A 22,068-nucleotide genomic window follows, 5' to 3' on the forward strand; every position below is an offset into this window, starting at 1 on the left:
GCACCACTTAGAGACATGATTTGGTAAAAAATAACAGCTCCAAGATCTATGGCGACTCCAGTACCAATTTTGAACAATAGGAAAGCCATATCTTGAGTGATGGTGGAGGAATGTGTGGTAGGCATCCAATTAAACATAGCAAATTTGAAAAGCGCACCATAGAAATGAGTGAGATCGGTGACTCGAAGAGAGGTGCTTGGTTCCCACACCAAAGCCTGACCAACCAGTTCAAACAAAACTTGGTCCTTTGCAAATTCAATAGAATCATCAATCTCCACAGGGACGAGATTGAGAGCCTTAGCAATTTCGGATGGGCTAAAATTAAACCAATGACCCCTAACATAAACTTTATGGAACATAAAAGAAGATTGATCTAATAACTCATCATTCAAATTTGCATAAAATTCTTTAACAACCCGAGGCACAAACCCATCAAACCCAGACAAGGATCGCAACCAACCTCTTTCCTCTAAAGTAAGCAATACCCCAAAAACACGATGAGAGGCAAAAAGAAAATTGCGTTCACTTATAAAATGACGATGGTCATAAAATTGCATGTTCTTCTCATTATCATTAAAACAGAATGTAAGAGAATGGGCTTTGAAAGAACCTGAGGTACGGACAGGAGCACCTTTTTGCTTCCTAAGTTTGGAAGACAATTCGGGAAATGCCAATGGAGTGGTGTCTTTTGGGTCTGATGCAACAGGAGAGGCTTCAGATGGGTCTTCTTCAGATTCAGTCTCCTCAGCCAAATCATCAAGAGGAACGTCAGGATTTGGCTCGGTCAAAGAAGGGTCCAACTCAGGCTGAGAGTCTTCCGTCTCGGGAGAGACATCCTCCGATGAGGTGCATGGGGGAGGATTGATTTTGGGCTTTAATTTAAAACGAGATAAAGGAGATGAATCAGAGATGGAGCTGGTACCTTTAGATTGAGCCACTTTGGCATTTTTCCCTTTCTTTGACCCAACAGATTTGGACTTACGTTTGCCCTTTGCCTTGGGTGTCAACACATCAGGAGATAGTGAGGATTCAGAGTCATGATCAGATGGAGCAGACACATCTTCAGTAGAAATTGATTTGGACTGACTAGTTGCCAAGGCCGGTTTGGCTTTTATTTGCTCAACATCCTAATTCGGGAACGTAACTCCTTTGCTAGAAGCACCAAGAACAGATGAACTTATAGGACCCGAAAGAGCAAGAACCTTCTTTCTTGCTGTGGTTTTAGAACGACGGCCTGGAGTAGGAGAGACAGCAGGGATTGATGCTGCGACCGAAGGAGTGGCAGTGGGAACAAATTCAGGAAGTGTCTCCTGCTGAGACTTCACGGACTTGGAAGATGAACCACGGCCTCGAGTCTTCATGGCTGCTAAGAGAGAAACAAGTGAAACACACAAAGAAAGAAACCCTAAACACTTCGGTTATATGTAAGAGATTTAACAAGAAAACAATGATTATAAAACAACCAAAGGGACTCCGAATATATAAAGTATTCGGAACACAAATGAGGCAAGTTCAAGATTGGGTAACCAAAAATGGGTAACCGGATTTTTTTGTGATAAATGCCAAAATATCTCCCTTTTTTTTAAAAAAAAAAAACAAATTCTGTCACACCTCAAAATTGGAAACTTTTGAATATTTTTAGAATATATTGAGATAAAACAAATAAATTGCATAAATTAATTTTTCAAACCTTTTTTTTAAGTACACGGTAGATAACAGATTTTATTTTTCAAATTTTTTTTATTATTTTTATTACAAAAATTGCCCAAAAATAAAGTGTAAAATGCCTTACCATATGTGTCCATGTAAACCTCAAGTCCTGTTCAGAAGAAACAAGATAACCATATTTTTCACAAATTAGAGAAATGAGTTATAATTCAAATACTAAGAGACCATAATTCGAAAAACATACCAATCACAAAACATATTTGAGACAATTCATTATATGTATGAGTCTTACAACCATCTTACACAGTCTAGAACAGACATATGTGCGTGCATGTGTAAGCAATTTGGCGTTTCTTTTTGGCCTTTTAAAGCTAGGGTCATTGCCCATATTTGGCGATTTTAGCCTTTTTCAAATTGTAACCATAATGGAGGCTATAACTCTTATACTGATGGTAGCCCTTTACGCTGGTAGAGTATCCTCCAATATAATTGCTAATTACCTGGTACCAACTTACTCAGTGTCGGCTTTCACACATCAGTATAGGTAGCTCTTTTCCAAAATGGAGCCTGAAAAAGAAACTGGATTAGGAATGCTCATACAAAGATAATGATTTGATCAAATATAAATTGGATGGTCTATAATTTTTCAAATATGGTTTTTATTTCCAACAAAGTATAAGACTCATAACGATCATTTTCTAAAATACAAAAAATATGCTCATCAAATTTCTTCCACACAGGACAAGAGATTTACGCAAACACATATGCAAGGCAAGACAATCAATTTATTGGCAATTTCAAATAAAACAAACCCCCAAGGATTTCCTGAGGGAATCAAATCTGACCGTGTCTAAGGCTTTAGTAAAAATATCTGCAATTTGTTTGTTAGTCTCAACATATTCTAAAATCAATGTTTTGTTTTCAACAAGTTCCTTAATAAAATGATGACGAATGTCAATATGTTTGGTGCGAGAGTGCTGAACAAGATTTTTGGAGATATTAATAGCACTTGTATTATCACAAAAAATGGTTAAAGTTTTAACATCAAACCCATAGTCAGCCAATATTTGTTTCATCCACAAAAGTTGAGTACAATAGCTTCCAACAGCAATGTACTCAGCTTCGGCTGTTGACAAGGAGATGGAGTTTTGTTTTTTACTATGCCAGGAGACCAAATTGTTTCCTAAGTAAAAACAACCACCACTTGTGCTTTTTCGATCATCAGTGTTTCCTGCCCAATCTGCATCACTATAACACACAAGGTTAGAATTTGTTTCTTTGGAGTACCAAATGCCTAAATCAAGAGTATTATTGATGTAACGAATAATTCTTTTTACAGCAGTCACATGAGACTCCATGGGGTTCCCTTGAAAATGAGCACACACTCCAACACTGTAACTTATGTCAGGGCGACTTGCAGTTAAGTAAAGGAGACTCCCAATCATACTCCCATAAAGAGTTGGATCAACTTTCTTCACATTTTCATCTTTAGACAATTTGACCGTGGTACCCATGGGAGTTTTAGCAGGTTTAGATGCATCGAGTCCAAATCTTTTCACAAGACTTCTTGCATACTTGCTTTGAGAAATGAAAATTCCTTCATCAGACTGCTTTACTTGAAGTCCTAGGAAGAAATTTAGTTCTCCTACCATGCTCATCTCAAACTCCTCCTGCATTTGTTTCACAAATTCATGTACTAGAGAATCATTAGTAGAACCGAACACTATATCATCAACATAGATTTGTGCTATCATAATATTTTCATCAACATTTTTGATAAACAGTGTTTTGTTTACTCCCCCTCTCTTGTACCCCTTTGAGACCAAAAAGTGAGTTAGTCTCTCATACCAAGCTCGTGGGGCTTGTTTCAGCCCATACAAAGCTTTTTGCAATTTAAAAACATGATTAGGATTGTAAGGATCCTCAAACCCTTTGGGCTGTTCCACATAAGCTTCCTCATTCAAAAATCCATTTAAAAATGCGGATTTTACATCCATTTGGAACAATTTAAAACCAAGAACATATGAAATAGCTAGTAATAATCTTATGGATTCAAGTCTTGCAACAGGGGCAAATGTCTCATCAAAATCAATTCCTTCAACTTGAGTGTACCCCTGTGCAACTAGTCTAGCTTTATTTCTTATTATGGTCCCAAATTCATCAGTTTTGTTTTTAAATATCCACTTTGTACCTATAACATTGGTATGACTCGGTCTAGGGACAAGAATCCATACCTCATTCCTTGTGAATTGATCTAACTCTTCTTGCATAGCATTGATCCATGATTCATCATTTAAGGCCTCCTTCACATTTTTAGGTTCCAAAGTGGAAGTAAAACAAAAAAATTGAACCAAATTTACATACCTCTTTCGAGTGACCATACTCTCTTCAAGATTTCCCAGAATAAGGTCAGAAGGGTGATTCTTTTTAACTCTGGTTGATGGTTCTTTTTGAACGGAGTCAGAGGAAGTAACTGGATTTTCCTTTTCTGTTTGCCCAGTTGTTGTTTCGACAGAATTGGCTTTTGATACGTCAGCAGCGACTGTTGTCCCCTCTGAAGGCTGTGCTGTCGTATCCGCCATTTCTTTATGATGTTGAACATCAATGAGCCTGTCAATTTTCTCCTCATGGGAGTACTCAGAAAAATCTTTTAAATCATCAACAACCGCATTAGCTGATTCCATAATAGTTTGGGTTCTCATATTATAGACACGATAAGCCCTACTATTAGTGGAATAACCAAGAAAAACTCCCATATCACTCTTGGCATCAAATTTGCCTAGATTCTCACAATCTCTAAGAATATAGCATAGACACCCAAAAACATGAAAGTAGTTAACATTGGGTTTTCTACCTTTCCAGATTTCATAAGGACTTTTGTTTGTACCTGGACGCTGAAAAACACGATTAATTGTGTAACAAGCTGTATTAATAGCTTCTGCCCACAATTTCTTTGTGAGTTTTTTGCTGTTAAGCATAACTTTGGCCATTTCCTGCAAGGTACGATTTTTCCGTTCCACTACCCCATTTTGTTCAGGGGTTTTGGGAGCTAAAAATTCATGCAAAATTCCAAACGATTTACAATATTCATCATAAACAGAATTTTCAAACTCCTTACCATGATCACTCCTTATTCGTACAATCTTTCCAATGTTACAATTTTTTTCAACTCTCAATCTTGTACATAGAGTTTGAAAAGCTTCAAATGTATCTGATTTTTCTCTTAAGAAATCTACCCAAGTAAACCTAGAAAAATCATCCACACAAACAAAAATGTACCTCTTGCCATTAATACTTTCAACTTGTATAGGACCCATGAGATCCATATGCAATAATTCTAACACATTTGAAGTATTAACATCAGATAATGCTTTATGGGAAATTTTCAACTGTTTTCCCAATTGGCATGATTCACACTTACCAAGTGATTCTTTACCCAACTTGGGTATACCACGGATGAGACCTGCATTAGCAATCTTTTTCAAGTTTTTGAAATTTATATGACCAAGTTTTTCATGCCACAACTCAGTAATATTAAAACTTGATGAAGATGCATGACATGTGAATTTTTGTGTGAGAGTGTAACAACTATCCAAAGAACGGGAGCCTTTGAGAATAATATCACCATTTTGATTTAAAACATTACACTCGTCATGTGAAAAATTAACATAAAAACCTTGGTCACAAATTTGACTTATGCTAATTAAGTTGGCTTTCAGCCCATCGACAAGAAGCACATTTTTCAGTTTCGGTAACCCTTCAATATTTAGAGTACCTTTACCTAAAATATTTCCTGTCATTCCATCCCCAAAAGTTACTACTCCACACTTCAAGGATTTGAAGTTGGTAAGTATGTTGGCATTACCTGTCATATGTCTTGAACAGCCGCTATCAAAGTACCATGAACTAGATGCATGCATTTTGTGACAGGTAAAAGTGGCCAAGCAAACAGAGTTAACTTTCTTGACCCATACTGTTTTTTATTTTGAATTTCTTTTGGTCAAGAATTGATTCATACCACCAAAGTGTTTATCATAATTCTTTTTGAATAAGTTTAACAGAGAAAAACACTTAGGTCTTATGTGACCTTTCATCCCACAAAAATGACAAACTGGTACAAAATGTTCAATGTTTCTTTTTGGAGGAATTTTCTTTAGTTGTAGATCTGTTTCAACAGATGACAACTTTGTCCTCTCAGAAGCGTGACTTGTTCCTGCAACACGGTTAGTTGACACAACAGACGGATAATTCATAGATTTTACAAAAACCGTTTTTCTTGAGGACTCAGATCCATTAGATCCTAATCCACTGTAGTCACCAACCTTTTTTCCTACAGAAAGAATATCATCCAAAATTCCAGATCTAGGATTAAGCATTTTGACACCTTTTTGCAGAAACTCAATTTCTTTATTCAAAGAAATAATTTCATCATTTTTGGAAGTAATAATCATCTCAAGATTTTCAATTTTTTCAACAAAATTTTTATTATTGCCAGCCATTAGACGATTCTCAGAACACACTTTCAGCCATTGATCATACATTATTTTATAAGACTCTTTCAATGACTCCTCATCTAAATCAGAATCATCAGAATCACTGTCTGAATTCTCATTGTTCTGAACAGAATTATTAAGGCATAATACATCCTTGTAATCGACTGAAGAAAAAACAATACCTTTGTGAACAGAGGTTAAGGCAACACTATTTTCCTCCTCATCACTCTGTTCAGAGTCTTGATCACTCCATGTGGCTGTCATGACTTTCTTTTTCTTTAAGGTATTTGCACACTCAGATTGAATGTGTCCAAATCCTTCACATTCCCTGCACTGAATACCCTTTTTATTAGTCTCAAAGGGTTTAGAAAAATTACCTTTTGGGTTTTTGGATATGGCCTTTTTGTTTCCCAATTTCTTTATGTATTTTTGGAAATTTTTTGTCAACAGAGCCATCTCATCATCCGAACTTTCCTTCTTTTCTTTAGAGGATTTCAAGGCAATAGATTTTTCCTTGATTTCCTCTGTCTTACCTTTTTGTCTAATTTGTTGGTTTAGTTCAAAAGTTCGAAGTGAACCCATTAGTTCCTCTACTTTTATTTTTTTTAGATCTTTTGCTTCTTCAATTGCAGTTAGCTTTGTCTGAAACCTGTCAGGGAGAACTCTAACAATTTTTCGAACCAAAACATTATCTTCAAGTTTTTCACCAAGAGCAAAATATTCGTTAGCAATATCTGACAATTTCTCATAAAATTCAGTGAGGGTTTCATTTTCATTCATTTTCAAATTTTCAAATTTTGTTGTGAGCATAACAAGCCTAGAACGCTTGACATCAGCAGTTCCTTCAAATTGAGTTTCAAGAATTTGCCAAGCATCTTTGGCCGAAACACATGAAGAAATCAATTTAATGTAACCTTCACCAACACCATTAAAAATAGCATGTAATGCTTTATTGTTGTAACTGGACAGTTTATCTTTAGCATTAGTCCATTCAAGTTCAGGTTTTTACCTTAGTTATATCATCGCTTTCTGTTGGAGGAGTCCAACCACTTAAAACAGCTCTCCAAGCCTTTTCATCTTGAGATTTGATAAAGGCTCTCATTCGAACTTTCCAATATGGATAGTTTGAATCGTTGAGTAAAGGGGGGCGAGTTATGGAACCTCCTTCTGTGAAAAAAGACATTGCAAGAACAAGAACAACAAACGGAATAAACCAAGATCACACTCAGAAATGAGTGACCCGCTATGATACAAATTGAAATTCCGTTTTTAGTAATTACCAAATTAATTAAACCAAGTGAATTAATTAAAGTGCGGAATGGTAATAATCTGTTTACACAGAATACAGTTCTGTCAGGACAGAAACCAAACTCGTCACGACAGAAACTGAACACAATAAAAAGACAGTGCAAAAGAATAAAGAACACAGCGAATTTTTACAAGGTTCAGAAACCCTTTCAGATAACCTACTCCTTGGGGCCACGCCCAGAGAATAAAACCAATTAATAAAGAATCACAAGTACAAAAACATTGACTTAAACAAAACAAGACTCCCTCTTGAGATTTGCCGCAACTTATTGTACTTCTCTTCACTAATCTGATCTTGATTGAAACGCTCAACCACTTGAACTCCCTTCAATGGTCAGCGAGTGCTTGCATCCTCCCGAAGCAAGGCTTGTAAAAAATCTTCTCCCGAAGACTACAAACGCTGTGTTCAAATTACAATGTGTATTCACTCATGAACATGTTATACGCTCACCACTAAAAACTAAACACACATAATTCTACAAGATCACGTGAATACTTATGATCTTGAATACAAAGAAGAACTCTCAAATATTACAATAATGCTCACGAATAATGCACCAAAGAGTTCACTATTCTCACTGCCTATAGAGCCCTATTTATAGAGTCTTTTTCGTGCTCACAAAGGTAGAGAAAGAATTCTTCTAATAAAGGCAAGAATCACAGACGCTATTCTTGATTGTCGAAGAGTTGCCTTATTTAGAAGATGTTGATCCGATAGATGCGATATCGGTGGAGACAGCTCAGACCTGTGTCGGATCAAAACAAGCTCAAAAAGGAAACAATAATTAATGACATTAAGAACCAGTTTCCTGATTGCAATCCTTGAGCTGCACGAAAATATATCAGCAAATAATCCAAAAATAACTTTGGGTAAGTACCGAATATTTGTAATAAACTTTGTTTCCTTTATAAACAAAATGAGACAATATATGCTAAATAAGGAAGCATATTATTGACCAAAAATCACATAAAAGGAAAGAGGACTTCCGAAAATTGGAATAAAGGAAACCAAATATTTCCAAACAAATTCGAAAAATATAATAAAGGAAAAACAAATATTTCCAAAAATTATAATAAAAGGAAAACAAATATTTCCAAAAATTATAATAAAAGGAAACAATTAAATCAACCAATTTATCTTTTTAAGAAAAAAGATATTTCTATAAAAATGTCAATTATAGGATTTTAAGATATTTTAGTCAAGGTAGAGATATGTTGTATATGGTGACTAATAATCTTGCTGTACATTTACTCTTATCCTACTATCTTGGTCAAATTTCTTGTCTTGAACAATTCAGTAGTTAATTTTCTTGTACACGTGAGCTTGAACCTGTGTCCTATAAATAGGTCTCTTGTTCCTTTATTTGAGATGTAACATTCAGAAACTTTTTCAGAGTAATAAATTAAGTGAGAGCTGTTATCCCCGTGGACTATACCAGAATCTAATCAATTCTAGTTGAACCACGTAAGAGTGTGTTCTTGTTCTGTTTTCTGGTTTTGTGTAAGAGCTGTGTTGGAGTATTTTCTGGGTTTTGTGTATTCTGGTGTTGTTGTTGCATAACAGAGGATTGCTCAGTCTTTCCACTATATGAAGAATCTGATACAACAATGGAGGAATCCGAGTCAAAGCGAGACTGGTAAACCTCTTCTCTTTACAAAATCCTTTCCTCTCTCTGCTCTTTCTTTTCTGTATACAGTTTCTCTCACTAACACACTCTCTGATTTTCTTCTCTCTTTCTGGGATCTACACAACACTTTGGGAGCTCTGGAATTTTTCTTGTCAGCTTGGCTTCACGAGAGAAATGACCCAGATATTTATAGGTGAGGTTTTAAAACTTTGTTTCTTGGTGGTTAGAAGTAGTAGAATTAAGAGGCTGAGATATGTAACTGATTTCTGTTTTGAATAACAGTCAATAGCTTATGAGTGGATTTATACAACATTGATGAAGTTGAAGAATGGTGCAGATGCCTCTTTGTTTATTTGCTCTATATCTCTATCATTGAAGTTCTAATGTGTTCCTCACAAATGATCAAGGGACATTAATTGAGATTTGGAGCTATAGAGAATTTTCAATATAATTTGGCTCTGTATTGTTTTGATGCATTGATACTTTCAAGTCTTGTTTATGTTTCTGCCTGACTATATCAGCTCATTTGGTTCTCACTGAACTAGATCCAATCAGCCACCAGTACTAATTTGACATGAAACAGAATCCCCTTTATACGAGCACATAAACACAAAATGACTTGTTCCCTCTTGACTCTTGAGCTAACATGTATCGATATTAAATAAATCATCTATTGTGTACATTGAAAGCTCTCTCAGGTTCTCACTTTGAGAACACCATATCATATAAAAGTAGCAATACTTGTTCTAATTAACATTTGACATAACATGTGTATTTACAGTCAAGACCAACAAGAGATGAACATGAGTCTCGTTAATTTGGATTATTTTAACAGCAAATGGTAGAAAGTTAATAACTTATTTGGTTTTATGTAGTCAATTTTGGGTGCAAATTTAATATACATGCATATCTATTACTCTCATTTGAACTATACTGTCCATTCTGATTCTTATTGCCACAAATTAAGCAATGAACTTTTTTTCTTCATAGTTCTACCTATAAATTTTTTTATGAAGAACTCTGTTTTTCTAATTAAAAGAAGGCTAGTTTTGTTTATTTACTTATTATTGCATTCAAGTAGTAATCGCCATATTATAATTGCATATTTACGAAATTAGAAAAATGTGAAAATTATAGACTGATAACAAGCAAGACACGTGTACTCAAAAAAAATAAATGTAGGATAGGTAGCAGAAGAATTATGTAGAAGTTAGAACTATGTTTTTTAATTAAAAGAAGGCTAGCTCATGATTTTGTATTTTTCTCACGTATTAATTGGAATATTATATCAGTTTTATATTTATTTCATTTCCATAACTCAGAATATCATTCTTATTTTCTTAAAAGTAACCGACCAAACTTAAACAATGTTGTCCACTAACATGGCTCCTTAAATATTATATTAAAAAGCAAGAAAAAACATTAAACAATTTCTCGTTTAGAGAAAACTGTGGCCAACGGTCACCATTGTCTCTTTTCTATTATTACACGTGATTCAGCTTAGAAACTCCAACCACAAATAAAATAACAAATAAAGAAAAACTGGTCTCACTAGTCATTAGAAGAGTTCATTGTACCAGACTACACTAACTTCGCTTTCTTCTATTGTTGCATTCTAGATCTGAGAAGTAAAGAGTGTTCTAGCCTTTGTTCCTTCACTACTTTTTGTCCTTCACTTCAGGTTTGATCATGGCAGCCGAACTGGTAGCTGGTGCTTTGCTTTCTGCTTCACTTCAGGTTTTGTTTGAACGATTGGGCTCTGAGGAGATACCCCAGCTGTTCCAGGGGAAGAAGCTGATTCTAGACCAGCTATACGAGTTGAAGACCATGTTGTGGTCAGCTCATGCACTGCTCAACGATGCTGAGGAGAAGCAACTTCGAAACCAGGAGGTCAGGATGTGGCTTATCGAGCTTCAAGATGTGATCTATCAGGCTGATGACTTGGTGGACAGGATTGACTATGAAGCTCTGCGATCCAAGCTTGAAGATGATCAATCTAGCAGCAGCAGTGCCAGCAAGGTACTCATGAAATTTATGCCACCCTTTCTGTCCACATTTGATAAAACTGTTAAGCTTGATTCCATGGAGATCCTTCGTAAGCTAAAGATCCTTGTTGTTCAAAAAGATGCTCTTGGCCTGAGAGAAGGTGCACAGAACAAACCTTCGCCAAGGCCACCAGCTCCTTTGGTAGAACATGCTCATGTTTATGGGAGGGATACTGAGAAAAAAATCATTGTTGATCTGTTGCTGAAAGATGATGTTGATAGTGGCAGTAACATTTCTGTTATCCCGATTGTTGGGATGGGTGGTCTTGGCAAAACCACTCTTGCTCGAGTTGTTTATGACGATGATAGAGTACAAAAGTATTTTGAGCGAAGAGTATGGATTACTGTGTCAGATGAGTTTGATATTTTCAAGATAACAAAAGAGATCTTTGAGGGGGTCACCAACGACAAATGTGGTTTTGAAAACATCGACGAACTTCGAACGAAATTGAAGGAAGCATTGAGGGGGAAGAAACTTCTCTTTGTTCATGATGATGTTTGGAACGAGTCTTATTCTTTGTGGGGCACACTGAAGAGTTCTTTTGAGTCTGGAGCAAATGGAAGTAAAATTCTTGTGACTACTCGAAGCACAATTGTCGCGTCTACCATGGCCACTGGTCAGGTTCATCATCTACAAACTTTGTTGAATGAAGATTGTTGGCAGTTATTTGTCAAACATGCTTTTGGAAATAATTTTGACCAGAATAGCAACAGAGATCTGCAAGCACTTGGTAGAAAAATAGTGGAGAAGTGCAAAGGTCTTCCTTTAGCAATAAAGTCTCTTGGTGGATTACAGCGCTGTGAACAAAATCCTAAAAATGGGAAGACATACTTGGCAGTGACACATGGGAGGAATTGTACAAGAAAGAGGGCTCCATTCTTCCAGCTTTATGGTTGAGCTATCGTCACTTACCTACACATCTCAAACAATGTTTTGCTTATTGTTCCATATTTCCCAAAGACTATGAATTTGGAAGAGAAAAATTGATTTTATTATGGATGGCTGAAGGGTTTTTGCCAATGGATTCAAAAAGTAAAAAGATGGAGGAATTTGGAAAGGAATACCTTGAAGATCTCTTATCAAGGTCATTCTTTCAATGTTCGAGTAATAAGAATGCATCATTTCTCCAAATGCATGACCTCGTGCATGATTTAGCCATGCTTGTATCAGATGATTTTTGCTTTAGGTTGGATTTGAGTAGTGATGTGCATAGCCTTCCAACAAAGATTCGTCATCTGTCATATAGGAAAAGCTCTTACGACCTCGACAACCTTAAGGGTTTGAGTAAGGCTATTTCTTTGCGTACCTTTCTAGCATTACCAATGCAGATTCGATTTCGAAACTATTTAGTCCCGTACAATATATTGCTTACAAAGGGAAGCTGTTTAAGAGTGCTTTCTTTAAGTCAATCTTCTATCAAGGAGTTGCCGGATTCAATTGGTAGTCTAATACATTTAAGGTATTTGGACTTGTCTGGTACTGAAATTGAAGAGTTGCACGAGTCAGCTTGTAGTTTGTACCATTTACAAACTTTATTATTGTCGTGCTGTACAAAGCTTTCTCAATTACCAAGGAATATGGGAAGACTGATCAATTTGCGTTACTTAGATATTACATGGGTACCTTTGAAAGAGATGCCGCAAGGAATCAGCCAGATGAAATACTTGCAATTCTTACCAAGGGTATTATTGAGTGACAAAAATAAGGATGATGTGTTCAAAATTACAGATTTAGCAGAGCTTGAACATCTAAGTGGAAGCCTTTGCATTTTGGGTTTGGAAAATATTAATGATGCGACGGAGGCTTCAAAGGCTAATTTAAAGGATAAGAAGGACCTTACAGCACTAACTTTGAGCTGGAGTTATGGTGCTGCTGATGCTGATAGTTCGCAAAAAGAATTAGATGTGCTTGACGCCCTTCGACCACATACAAGCTTGAAGAGTCTGAAGATTGAAAGATATAGAGGTACAACATTCTCGAACTGGATTGCAGATGATGCATTTTCTAATTTAGTATCGATTACTTTGCTAAATTGTAAAAGCTGCTGTTATTTACCACCACTTGGACAACTAGCTTCTCTCAAAGATCTCAGAATTGATGGATGTGATAGTGTGTATTCAATAGGTGATGGGATCGATAGCAGTTGTCCTCTATTCACTTGTTTAGAAAGTTTACGTATTTCGAATATGTTGATGTGGAAAGAATGGTCATTTGGTACCGAAGCTTTTCTTCAAGAAGGTCAAGTGTTCCCTCTTCTAAAACGAGTTTGGCTGAGGAATTGTCCCAAGCTTAATGTTGGCTTACCCGGATATCTTCCATCATTAGAAAGACTCAGTATCGGTGATTGTGAAGAAGTGGAGTATTTGCTTCCGAGAACTCAACAGACTGTCACAGCCCCACCCTTTCTTCATCTATGGAACACAAATGAAGTATTTATATGGAACTGTCCTGTGTTGGAGTCACTTCTAGATTGGGGATCACACTCCAAAGTAAAGGAACTTTCTCTATCGAACACAAAAGTGCTTTTTGAGAATCGTATTAAATGGGATCTACAGAAACTCTCATGTTTGGAACACATAAGGATCCAAGGATGGGAAGATGATTCCTTTCCCGACGAAGGGCTCCTTCCGATCACTCTTGAGACAATTGTGATCGGAGATTCTAGCAAACTTGAGACCCTAAATGGAAAGGCTTTTGAACAACTAACATCCCTTACTGATTTATCGATTAGAAGCTGTAAAAGCCTCCGGTGCTTGCCAGAAGAAGGGCTACCTACCTCTCTTACTGATTTATCAATCAGTGGATGTCCTTTGCTAAATCAACGATGTGAAAAAGGAGGAGAAGATTGGCCTAAGATTCAACACATCACAAATCTATCTGTCAAGTACGTTTTCTTCTTTTTACATATTTATTTTACTATTAACTCAATGTCAACGCAACAATGAATTGAAAAACCAAATTTGGCTTTACTTATTCTTTTAATTTTTAAAAATTATACAAAAATATTGCAATGTGTGTTTTCAGTTTTAATTTTCAAAACTATCCTGAAAACAGATATATTTATTTGTTCTGTATTAATGAAAAAATGAACCATTTCTTGTACTAATCAGATGATCAATGGGTCGGATGAGTTGAAGGAATGGACTACTGTATATCGAATGGTTGTAAATTTGATGATTTGGCGGAGTATCTTTGTGCCACGTAAGTTCATTTTGAGTTTTTCTTTTAAAAAAATAAATGTTGGAGCTTTATGTCATTTGGAGATTTTAATGGCTGCTTATGATGGTGTTATGCACAAACAGAGGCTTCGGTATACAGACAAACAAGAACAAAAAACCAGCCATTAAAACAGTAAAGAACAAACCAGTAAAGCAACACACCAGTAAAGCAATAAAACAGTAAACAACACACCAAGATTTATCCTGGTTCAAGGACAATGTGTCCCCTACGTCCAGCTTGCTGGCTTTGCTATGCTAAATCCACTATAAGGCTGATAATTCAAATACAAGAGAGTTTGACAGAAGCTGTCATACAAGAAAAATACAAGCTTACAACAATGGGGTTTTGCTTCTTTCTTTTTAGCTCACTCTCTCATCTTACAGAAAAATTTCACTCAATTTTTCTCCTCTCTTCTATTTTTTTGTGCCCCGTGCAAAAAGATAGAATAAAATCTTCTAACAAACTGTTTTGTCCTTGCCACTACTGTGCCGTACAAAACTTTCCAGATCAGCCAATCATTTTTCCAAAGAGGATTCCAGCATGAAACCACCTGCCTACACTATGATTCTCCAATCAAACAACTCCACATCACAGCTGATTTTGCTGACCTGTAACCTTAATCTTTGAATCACCATATTCCTTACAGATGGTATGCATGATAATACGGAAACTTGAGTTCATACTTCAACATATAATCTTTTTGATATATATTTTTGTATTGAACCAGAGGCATGACTAGATTCTAGGATAAATGTTTACTCTTTTTTTTCCATTCCATACTGTCATGTTTATTGTTTGTTAAAAATTCAACCATAAGTGGTGAAATTTATATACAAACGTTTCAAGTTTGGCTCACCATGGTTGTTCATTATCAGGTTGTGGTTGTAAGAAAGCCACACTTGTGGTTTTATATGGATAATTTTAAGATGTTATGGCATCAGATTCAAGAGTGTTGAACTGAAAACGGTGCTCCAATGACACAATTCCACGAAATGATTAGGAGATTAATCAAAATGGCAAAACTAATGAGATGCTCAAGTGTACTTGGAGTCTGCTACTTCTTCTTTGAAAGTGACTCTAAACTATCTACTTCCCCCGTCCTGCTTTGGAATATTTCATCTTGCATTGTGGAAGATTGCTCGAATCTTCAGTCGCTTTGCTGCCCTCAATGTCATCAAATGGGCAGCTGCTTCTGTTTTTAATGAACTTGAAGAGTGGTGTGAATTAATGCCTTAGTTTATTTTCTTCTTTTTGTGGATGAAATGTACTTTCATTGTTTGCTCTATTTTTCTATACTTGGAAATTCTTATATATGTGACACCTCACTGACTTAAAAATATTTGGCACTGAGATTTGTTTTTAAACTTCAATGAAGGCCCATTTGAGATTGCTATTGGTGATTCAAGCTGGTTTAATAAGGACCATCACCCTCAAAAATTATTTTCACGTTTTGTTTATTTGGTTTAATTTCCCTCTTCAGCTAAAACGCCATGAATTCTCAAAGAGACACTATACCTAAAATGCCTATACTAACCATGAACTGCCCTGTTGATGGTGGAATGGCCATAATTCATTTGGCTTCAACTTGTCACATTTTGGGTGCAAATTAGTTTGAAATATAGACTAAGGAATTACTGATGAATATACTGAGACTTTTTGTATTGATTTTCCAGCTCAATAAACAAAAGAGCAGAGTATACATAAATATAGAATAATGAATATTCTAATAAAGGTGTAACAAACTGTCCTTTACAAGGACAAACAATGATATACAATCATTGCCAAATCATAACAGAGACAAAAATACAAAACAGAAAAATGACTCTGCAGCTGTCATTTGGTACTGTCATGCTTTGCATTCATATGCTCAGCTAATTCTTCATGTGTGTGCTCGTTCTTTTCAACAAATATAATATAAAATATGATAATTACGCAAAAATTACACAATTTATAGAAACTCAAAGAGAAAGCAAAGAGAAGAGCTAAGTATATTGCAAAAAAAGAACAAATGTTCTCTTACAATAAAATAATCGACCAAGCCTTATAAAAGTCAAAATATAATAAAATAACATAAAAGACTAAAATAACCTTAAGATAATAACTCTTAACAATATAAATATATACTACTGTTCTCATTTGAACTACCCTCTATTCTTGACACAAATTAAGCAATGAACCTTTTTTTTCTAAAAAAATACAATAAAAATTGCGCCATATATCTCTCCATTCTTACATTAAAATATTTATTTCATTTCCATATTTGAAGATGTAGTTCTTATATATTTTTGTGATTACATTAACATTTTTAGAAGAATTCGGTTTAGATTTGATTATCAAATGTTGGAAATTTACTGTTAGTTCAGAAAAGAAAACAATTTATTTTTAAGTTCTACAAATCTGAATTTTGTTTATTTATTTATTTATTTATTAATGTATTCAAGTAGCAATAGCCATATTATGATTGCATATTTACTAAATTCGAAAAATGTTAAAATTATAGACTGATAACAAGAAAGACACGTGTACTCAAAAAAAAATGTATGATAGGTGGCAGAAGAATTATGTAGAAGTTACATTAACTATGTATTTTGCTCACGTATTAATTGGAATCTTATTACAGTTTCATATTTATTTCATTTCCACAACTCAGAATATCATTATTATTTTCATGACCATTGTCTCTTTCACATCATTACGCGTGATTCAGGCATAGAAAATCCAACCACAAATCAAAAAAAAAAAAAAGATAAAAGAAAAGAAAAGAGGTCTCACTAGTCAACATAGGAGTTCATTGTACTAGACTTCACCAACTTCGCTTCCTTCTATTATTGCTTTCTTGATCTGAGTAGCAAGGAGTGTTCTAGCCTTTGTTCCTTCACTACTTTTTGTCCTTCACTTCAGGTTTTGATCATGGCAGCCGAACTGGTAGCTGGTGCTTTGCTTTCTGCTTCACTTCAGGTTTTGTTTGAACGATTGGGCTCTGAGGAGATACCCCAGCTGTTCCAGGGGAAGAAGCTGATTCTAGACCAGCTATACGAGTTGAAGACCATGTTGTGGTCAGCTCATGCACTGCTCAACGATGCTGAGGAGAAGCAACTTCGAAACCAGGAGGTCAGGATGTGGCTTATCGAGCTTCAAGATGTGATCTATCAGGCTGATGACTTGGTGGACAGGATTGACTATGAAGCTCTGCGATCCAAGCTTGAAGATGATCAATCTAGCAGCAGCAGTGCCAGCAAGGTACTCATGAAATTTATGACACCCTTTCTGTCCACATTTGATAAAACTGTTAAGCTTGATTCCATGGAGATCCTTCGTAAACTAAAGATCCTTGTTGATCAAAAAGATGCTCTTGGCCTGAGAGAAGGTGCTCAGAACAAACCTTCGCCAAGGCCACCAGTTCCTTTGGTAGAACATGCTGATGTTTATGGGAGGGATACTGAGAAAAAAATCATTGTTGATCAGTTGCTGAAAGATGATGTTGATAGTGGCAGTAACATTTCTGTTATCCCGATTGTTGGGATGGGTGGTCTTGGCAAAACCACTCTTGCTCAAGTTGTTTATGACGATGATAGAGTACAAAAGTATTTTGAGCTAAGAGTATGGATTACTGTGTCGGATGAGTTTGATATTTTCAAGATAACAAAGGAGATCTTTGAGGGGGTCACCACCAACAAATGTGGTACTGAAAGCTTCGACGAACTTCGAAGGAAATTGAAGGAAGCATTGAGGGGGAAGAAATTTCTCTTTGTTCATGATGATGTTTGGAACGAGTCTTATTCTTTGTGGGACACACTGAAGAGTTCTTTTGAGTCTGGAGCAAATGGAAGTAAAATTCTTGTGACTACTCGAAGCACAATTGTCGCGTCTACCATGGCCACTGGACAGGTTCATCATCTACAAACTTTGTTGAATGAAGATTGTTGGCAGTTATTTGTAAAACATGCTTTTGGAAATAATTTTGACCAGAATAGCAACATAGATCTGCAAGCACTTGGTAGAAAAATAGTGGAGAAGTGCAAAGGCCTTCCTTTAGCAATAAAGTCTCTTGGTGGATTACTGCGCTGTGAACAAAATCCTAAAAAATGGGAAGACATACTTGGCAGTGACACATGGGAGGAATTGTACAAGAAAGAGGGCTCCATTCTTCCAGCTTTATGGTTGAGCTATCGTCACTTACCTACACATCTCAAACAATGTTTTGCTTATTGTTCCATATTTCCCAAAGATTATGAATTTGAAAGAGACAGATTGATTTTATTATGGATGGCTGAAGGGTTTTTGCCAATGGATTCAAAAAGTAAAAAGATGGAGGAATTTGGAAAGGAATACCTTGAAGATCTCTTATCAAGGTCATTCTTTCAATGTTCGAGTAAGAATGCATCCTTTCTCCAAATGCATGATCTCGTACATGATTTAGCCATGCTTGTATCAGATGATTTTTGCTTCAGGTTGGATTTGAGTAGTGATATGCATAGCCTTCCAACAAAGATTCGTCATCTGTCATATAGGAAAAGTTCTTACGACCTCGACAAACTTAAGGGTTTGAGTAAGGCTATTTCTTTGCGTACCTTTCTAGCATTACCATTGCAGCTTCTAGGTGGACCAAAATATTTAGCCCCGTACAATATATTGCTTACAAAGGGAAGCTGTTTAAGAGTGCTTTCTTTAAGTGAATCTTCTATCAAGGAGTTGCCAGATTTAATTGGTAGCCTAATACATTTAAGGTATTTGGACTTGTCTGTTACTCAAATTGAAGAGTTACATGAGTCAGTTTGTAGTTTGTACCATTTACAAACTTTATTGTTGAGAGGCTGTGGAAAGCTTTCTCAATTTCCAAGGAATATGGGAAGACTGATCAACTTGCGTTACTTAGATATTACTCGTGTGCCTTTGAAAGAGATGCCACAAGGAATTAGTCAAATGAAATACTTGAAACTCTTACCAAAGGTAGTATTGAGTGACAAACATAAGGATGATGTGTTCAAAATTACAGATTTAGCAGAGCTTGAACATCTAAGTGGAAGCCTTTGCATTTTGGGTTTGGAAAATATTAATGATGCGACAGAGGCTTCAAAGGCTAATTTAAAGGATAAGAAGGATCTTACAGAACTAACTTTGAGCTGGAGCGATGATGCTGTTGATGCTGATAGTTCGCAAAAAGAATTAGATGTGCTTGATGCCCTTCGACCACATACAAGCTTGGAGAGTCTGGAGATTGAAAGTTATAGAGGTACAACATTCTCGAACTGGATTGCAGGTGATGCATTTTCTAACTTAGTATCAATTACTTTGAAAGATTGTAAAAGCTGTTGTTATTTACCACCACTTGGACAACTAGCTTCTCTCAAATATCTCAGAATTGATAGATGTGATAGTGTGTATTCAATAGGTGATGAGACTGATAGCAGTGGTCCTCTATTCACTTGTTTACAAAGATTACATATTTCGAATATGTTGATGTGGAAAGAATGGTCATTTGGTACCGAAGCAATTCTTCAAGAAGGTCAAGTGTTCCCTCTTCTAAAAGAAGTTTCACTGTATAAATGTCCCAAGCTTAATGTTGGCTTACCCAGTTATCTTCCATCATTAGAAAGACTCGATATCTTTAATTGTGAAGAAATGAAGGATTCGATTCCGAGAACTCAACAGACTGTCACAGCCCCACCCTTTCTTCATCGAGTATTTATATCGAATTGTCCTGTGTTGGAGTCACTTCTAGATTGGGGATCACACTCCAAACTAGAGCAACTTTCTCTATGGAACACAAAAGTGCTTTTTGAGAATCGTATTAAATGGGATCTACAGAAACTCTCATGTTTGGAATACATAGAAATCACAGGATGGGAAGATGATTCGTTTCCCGACGAAGGGCTCCTTCCGATCACTCTTAAGACAATTTTTATCGGAAATTCTAGCAAACTTGAGACCCTAAATGGAAAGGCTTTTCAACAACTAACATCCCTTACGTCCGTGGAAATTACATACTGTAAAAGTCTCCGGTGCTTGCCAGAAGAAGAGCTGCCTACTTCTCTTACCGAATTACATATCAAGGGATGTCCTTTGCTAAATCAACGATGTGAAAAAGGAGGAGAAGATTGGCCTAAGATTCAACACATCACACAAGTGAAATTGGATGATAAACTTGTCAATTAAATCATGCAGTGATCTATATGTATTCAGGTACGTTCTCTTCTTTTTACACATTTATTTTATGGTACCAATTGCTATTAACTCAATGTCAACGAATTGCAAAACCAAATTTAGTTATACTTCTTATTTTAATTCTAAAAGTTATATAGAAAAATTGCAGTGTGTGTATTCAGTTTTAATTTTCAAACTATACTAAAGACATAAACATTTATTTGTTCTGTATTAATGAAAATAATAAACAATTTCTTGTACTAACCAGATGATCAATGGGTCGGATGAGTTGAAGGAATGAACTATATCGAATGGTTGTAAAGTTGATGATTTGGTGGAGTATCTTTGTGGCCACGTAAGTTCATTTTGAGTTTTTCTTTTAAAAAATAAATGTTAGAGCTTTATAATAGGAAAGATATGAAGTTAAATAGATTGAATGCTCAATTATGTTTATGTAGGTTTCCACTTTTTTGATACAATTTTGTTTAGAATGATCAACTTTGCTGAAGCCTTTCTACACTGGATGTAGGGTCTTTATTCTTTATTGGCCTAACCCAGTATAATTCATCTTGTCTAATTTATTTAGTTATTTTTTTGCTCTATTTGCCTCTGATCTGATGTGTGTTGCTGATTGTTTAAGGTTTGGTGTATGTTTGTTTACATAGCTTAGTTATTCTTAAGTTAGTCTTGGTATACTTTTGTCTGAACAATACATATTGGGTGTGTATAAATTGGTCTTGCAATTAATCTAAACATTATCCTCTGTTTCAGGTAGAACTATTGTGATAAATAAGTTATGTTTTCACTTTGATTGCCTTTGCTTGAGAAGTGAAGCTTTAAAACTCATGAAGGCCAATACAGGAATAAGGGGATCTTGTATCTGTACGTATAACATTGATCTGAAATCTTTTTGAGATATTGATGTCAGCTTCTTTTTATTTAGTTTAAACCATTCAACTTGTTGAAGGAATTATAATCTCATGGCCAAAAGAAGAATCTGTGGTTGTGAAACACAAAAAAGCATCTCCTCTTGAATCATGGTTTAATATATATATATATATATATATATAGCTTGACCATCGTTTTAGTACATTTTCTTATAAACAAGTTTCCTTTAAACAGATTTTGATTTTGACATTGCCACCAAAAGCCAAAGAGATGTGAAAGTGACAAACTTGGAAAACCACTGAAATATGTATTGAACCAGAGATATGAGTAGATTCTAGGATCAATTTTTACTCTGTTTTGTTCAATTGCATAATGTCACGTTTATCATTTGTTAAAATTCAACCATAAGATACAAAATTTTCAAATTTGGCTCACCATGGTTGTTTATTATCAGGTTATGTTGATTAGAAAGCCACAATTGTGGTTTTATATGGATAATTTTTGGATGCTATGGCATCAGATTCATAGCGTAAACAACACACCAGTAAAGCAATAAAACAGTAAACAACACACCAAGATTTATCCTGGTTCAAGGACAATGTGTCCCCTACGTCCAGCTTGCTGGCTTTGCTATGCTAAATCCACTATAAGGCTGATAATTCAAATACAAGAAA

The 22,068-nt window shown here is 35.6% G+C and overlaps 3 protein-coding genes across 7 annotated transcripts; all 3 read left to right on the top strand.

Moving 5' to 3' along the window:
• Nucleotides 1-8,856: 8,856 nt before the first annotated feature.
• LOC133829750 (putative disease resistance RPP13-like protein 1) lies at nt 8,857-12,040 on the top strand. Of its 3 annotated transcripts, none has more exons than XR_009891862.1 (2): nt 8,857-9,290; nt 9,380-9,638. XR_009891862.1 is itself a non-coding variant. In XM_062259524.1 (2 exons), exon 2 carries the CDS (start codon nt 10,787-10,789, stop codon nt 12,038-12,040), a length of 1,254 nt encoding a protein of 417 aa, XP_062115508.1. In that variant the 5' UTR covers nt 8,857-9,290; nt 10,717-10,786. The 3 variants fall into 3 exon arrangements, 2 of the variants coding, with proteins under 2 accessions (XP_062115508.1, XP_062115507.1); XM_062259524.1 differs by lacking the exon at nt 9,380-9,638 and adding an exon at nt 10,717-12,040; XM_062259523.1 differs by lacking the exon at nt 9,380-9,638 and adding an exon at nt 10,779-12,040.
• A 101-nt stretch (nt 12,041-12,141) lies between these two features.
• LOC133829748 (putative disease resistance RPP13-like protein 1) lies at nt 12,142-15,725 on the top strand. The gene is made up of 3 exons (XM_062259522.1): nt 12,142-14,027; nt 14,254-14,344; nt 15,238-15,725. The coding sequence occupies exons 1-2, from the start codon at nt 12,142-12,144 to the stop codon at nt 14,255-14,257; spliced, it is 1,890 nt and encodes a 629-aa protein (XP_062115506.1). The 3' UTR covers nt 14,258-14,344; nt 15,238-15,725.
• Nucleotides 15,726-16,960: 1,235 nt separating this feature from the next.
• Nucleotides 16,961-21,754, top strand: LOC133829751 (putative disease resistance RPP13-like protein 1). 3 transcript variants are annotated; one of them, XM_062259528.1, is made up of 4 exons: nt 16,962-19,622; nt 19,755-20,545; nt 20,775-20,861; nt 21,278-21,749. In XM_062259528.1, exons 1-2 carry the CDS (start codon nt 17,273-17,275, stop codon nt 20,516-20,518), a joined length of 3,114 nt encoding a protein of 1,037 aa, XP_062115512.1. In that variant the 5' UTR covers nt 16,962-17,272; the 3' UTR covers nt 20,519-20,545; nt 20,775-20,861; nt 21,278-21,749. The 3 variants fall into 3 exon arrangements, with proteins under 3 accessions (XP_062115509.1, XP_062115510.1, XP_062115512.1); XM_062259525.1 differs by having other exon boundaries at nt 16,961-20,545; nt 21,278-21,750; XM_062259526.1 differs by lacking the exon at nt 20,775-20,861 and having other exon boundaries at nt 16,961-20,545; nt 21,278-21,754.
• Nucleotides 21,755-22,068: the final 314 nt, after the last annotated feature.

Source organism: Humulus lupulus, chromosome 4 (assembly GCF_963169125.1).
Source record: "Humulus lupulus chromosome 4, drHumLupu1.1, whole genome shotgun sequence".
In the NCBI taxonomy this organism is placed as follows: Eukaryota; Viridiplantae; Streptophyta; class Magnoliopsida; order Rosales; family Cannabaceae; genus Humulus; species Humulus lupulus.

Coding starts and splice junctions, on each gene's coding strand:
- LOC133829751 (XM_062259526.1), top strand. CDS start 17,273: ATGGCAGCCGAACTGGTAGCTGGTGCTTTGCTTTCTGCTTCACTTCAG.
- LOC133829748 (XM_062259522.1), top strand. CDS start 12,142: ATGGCTGAAGGGTTTTTGCCAATGGATTCAAAAAGTAAAAAGATGGAG.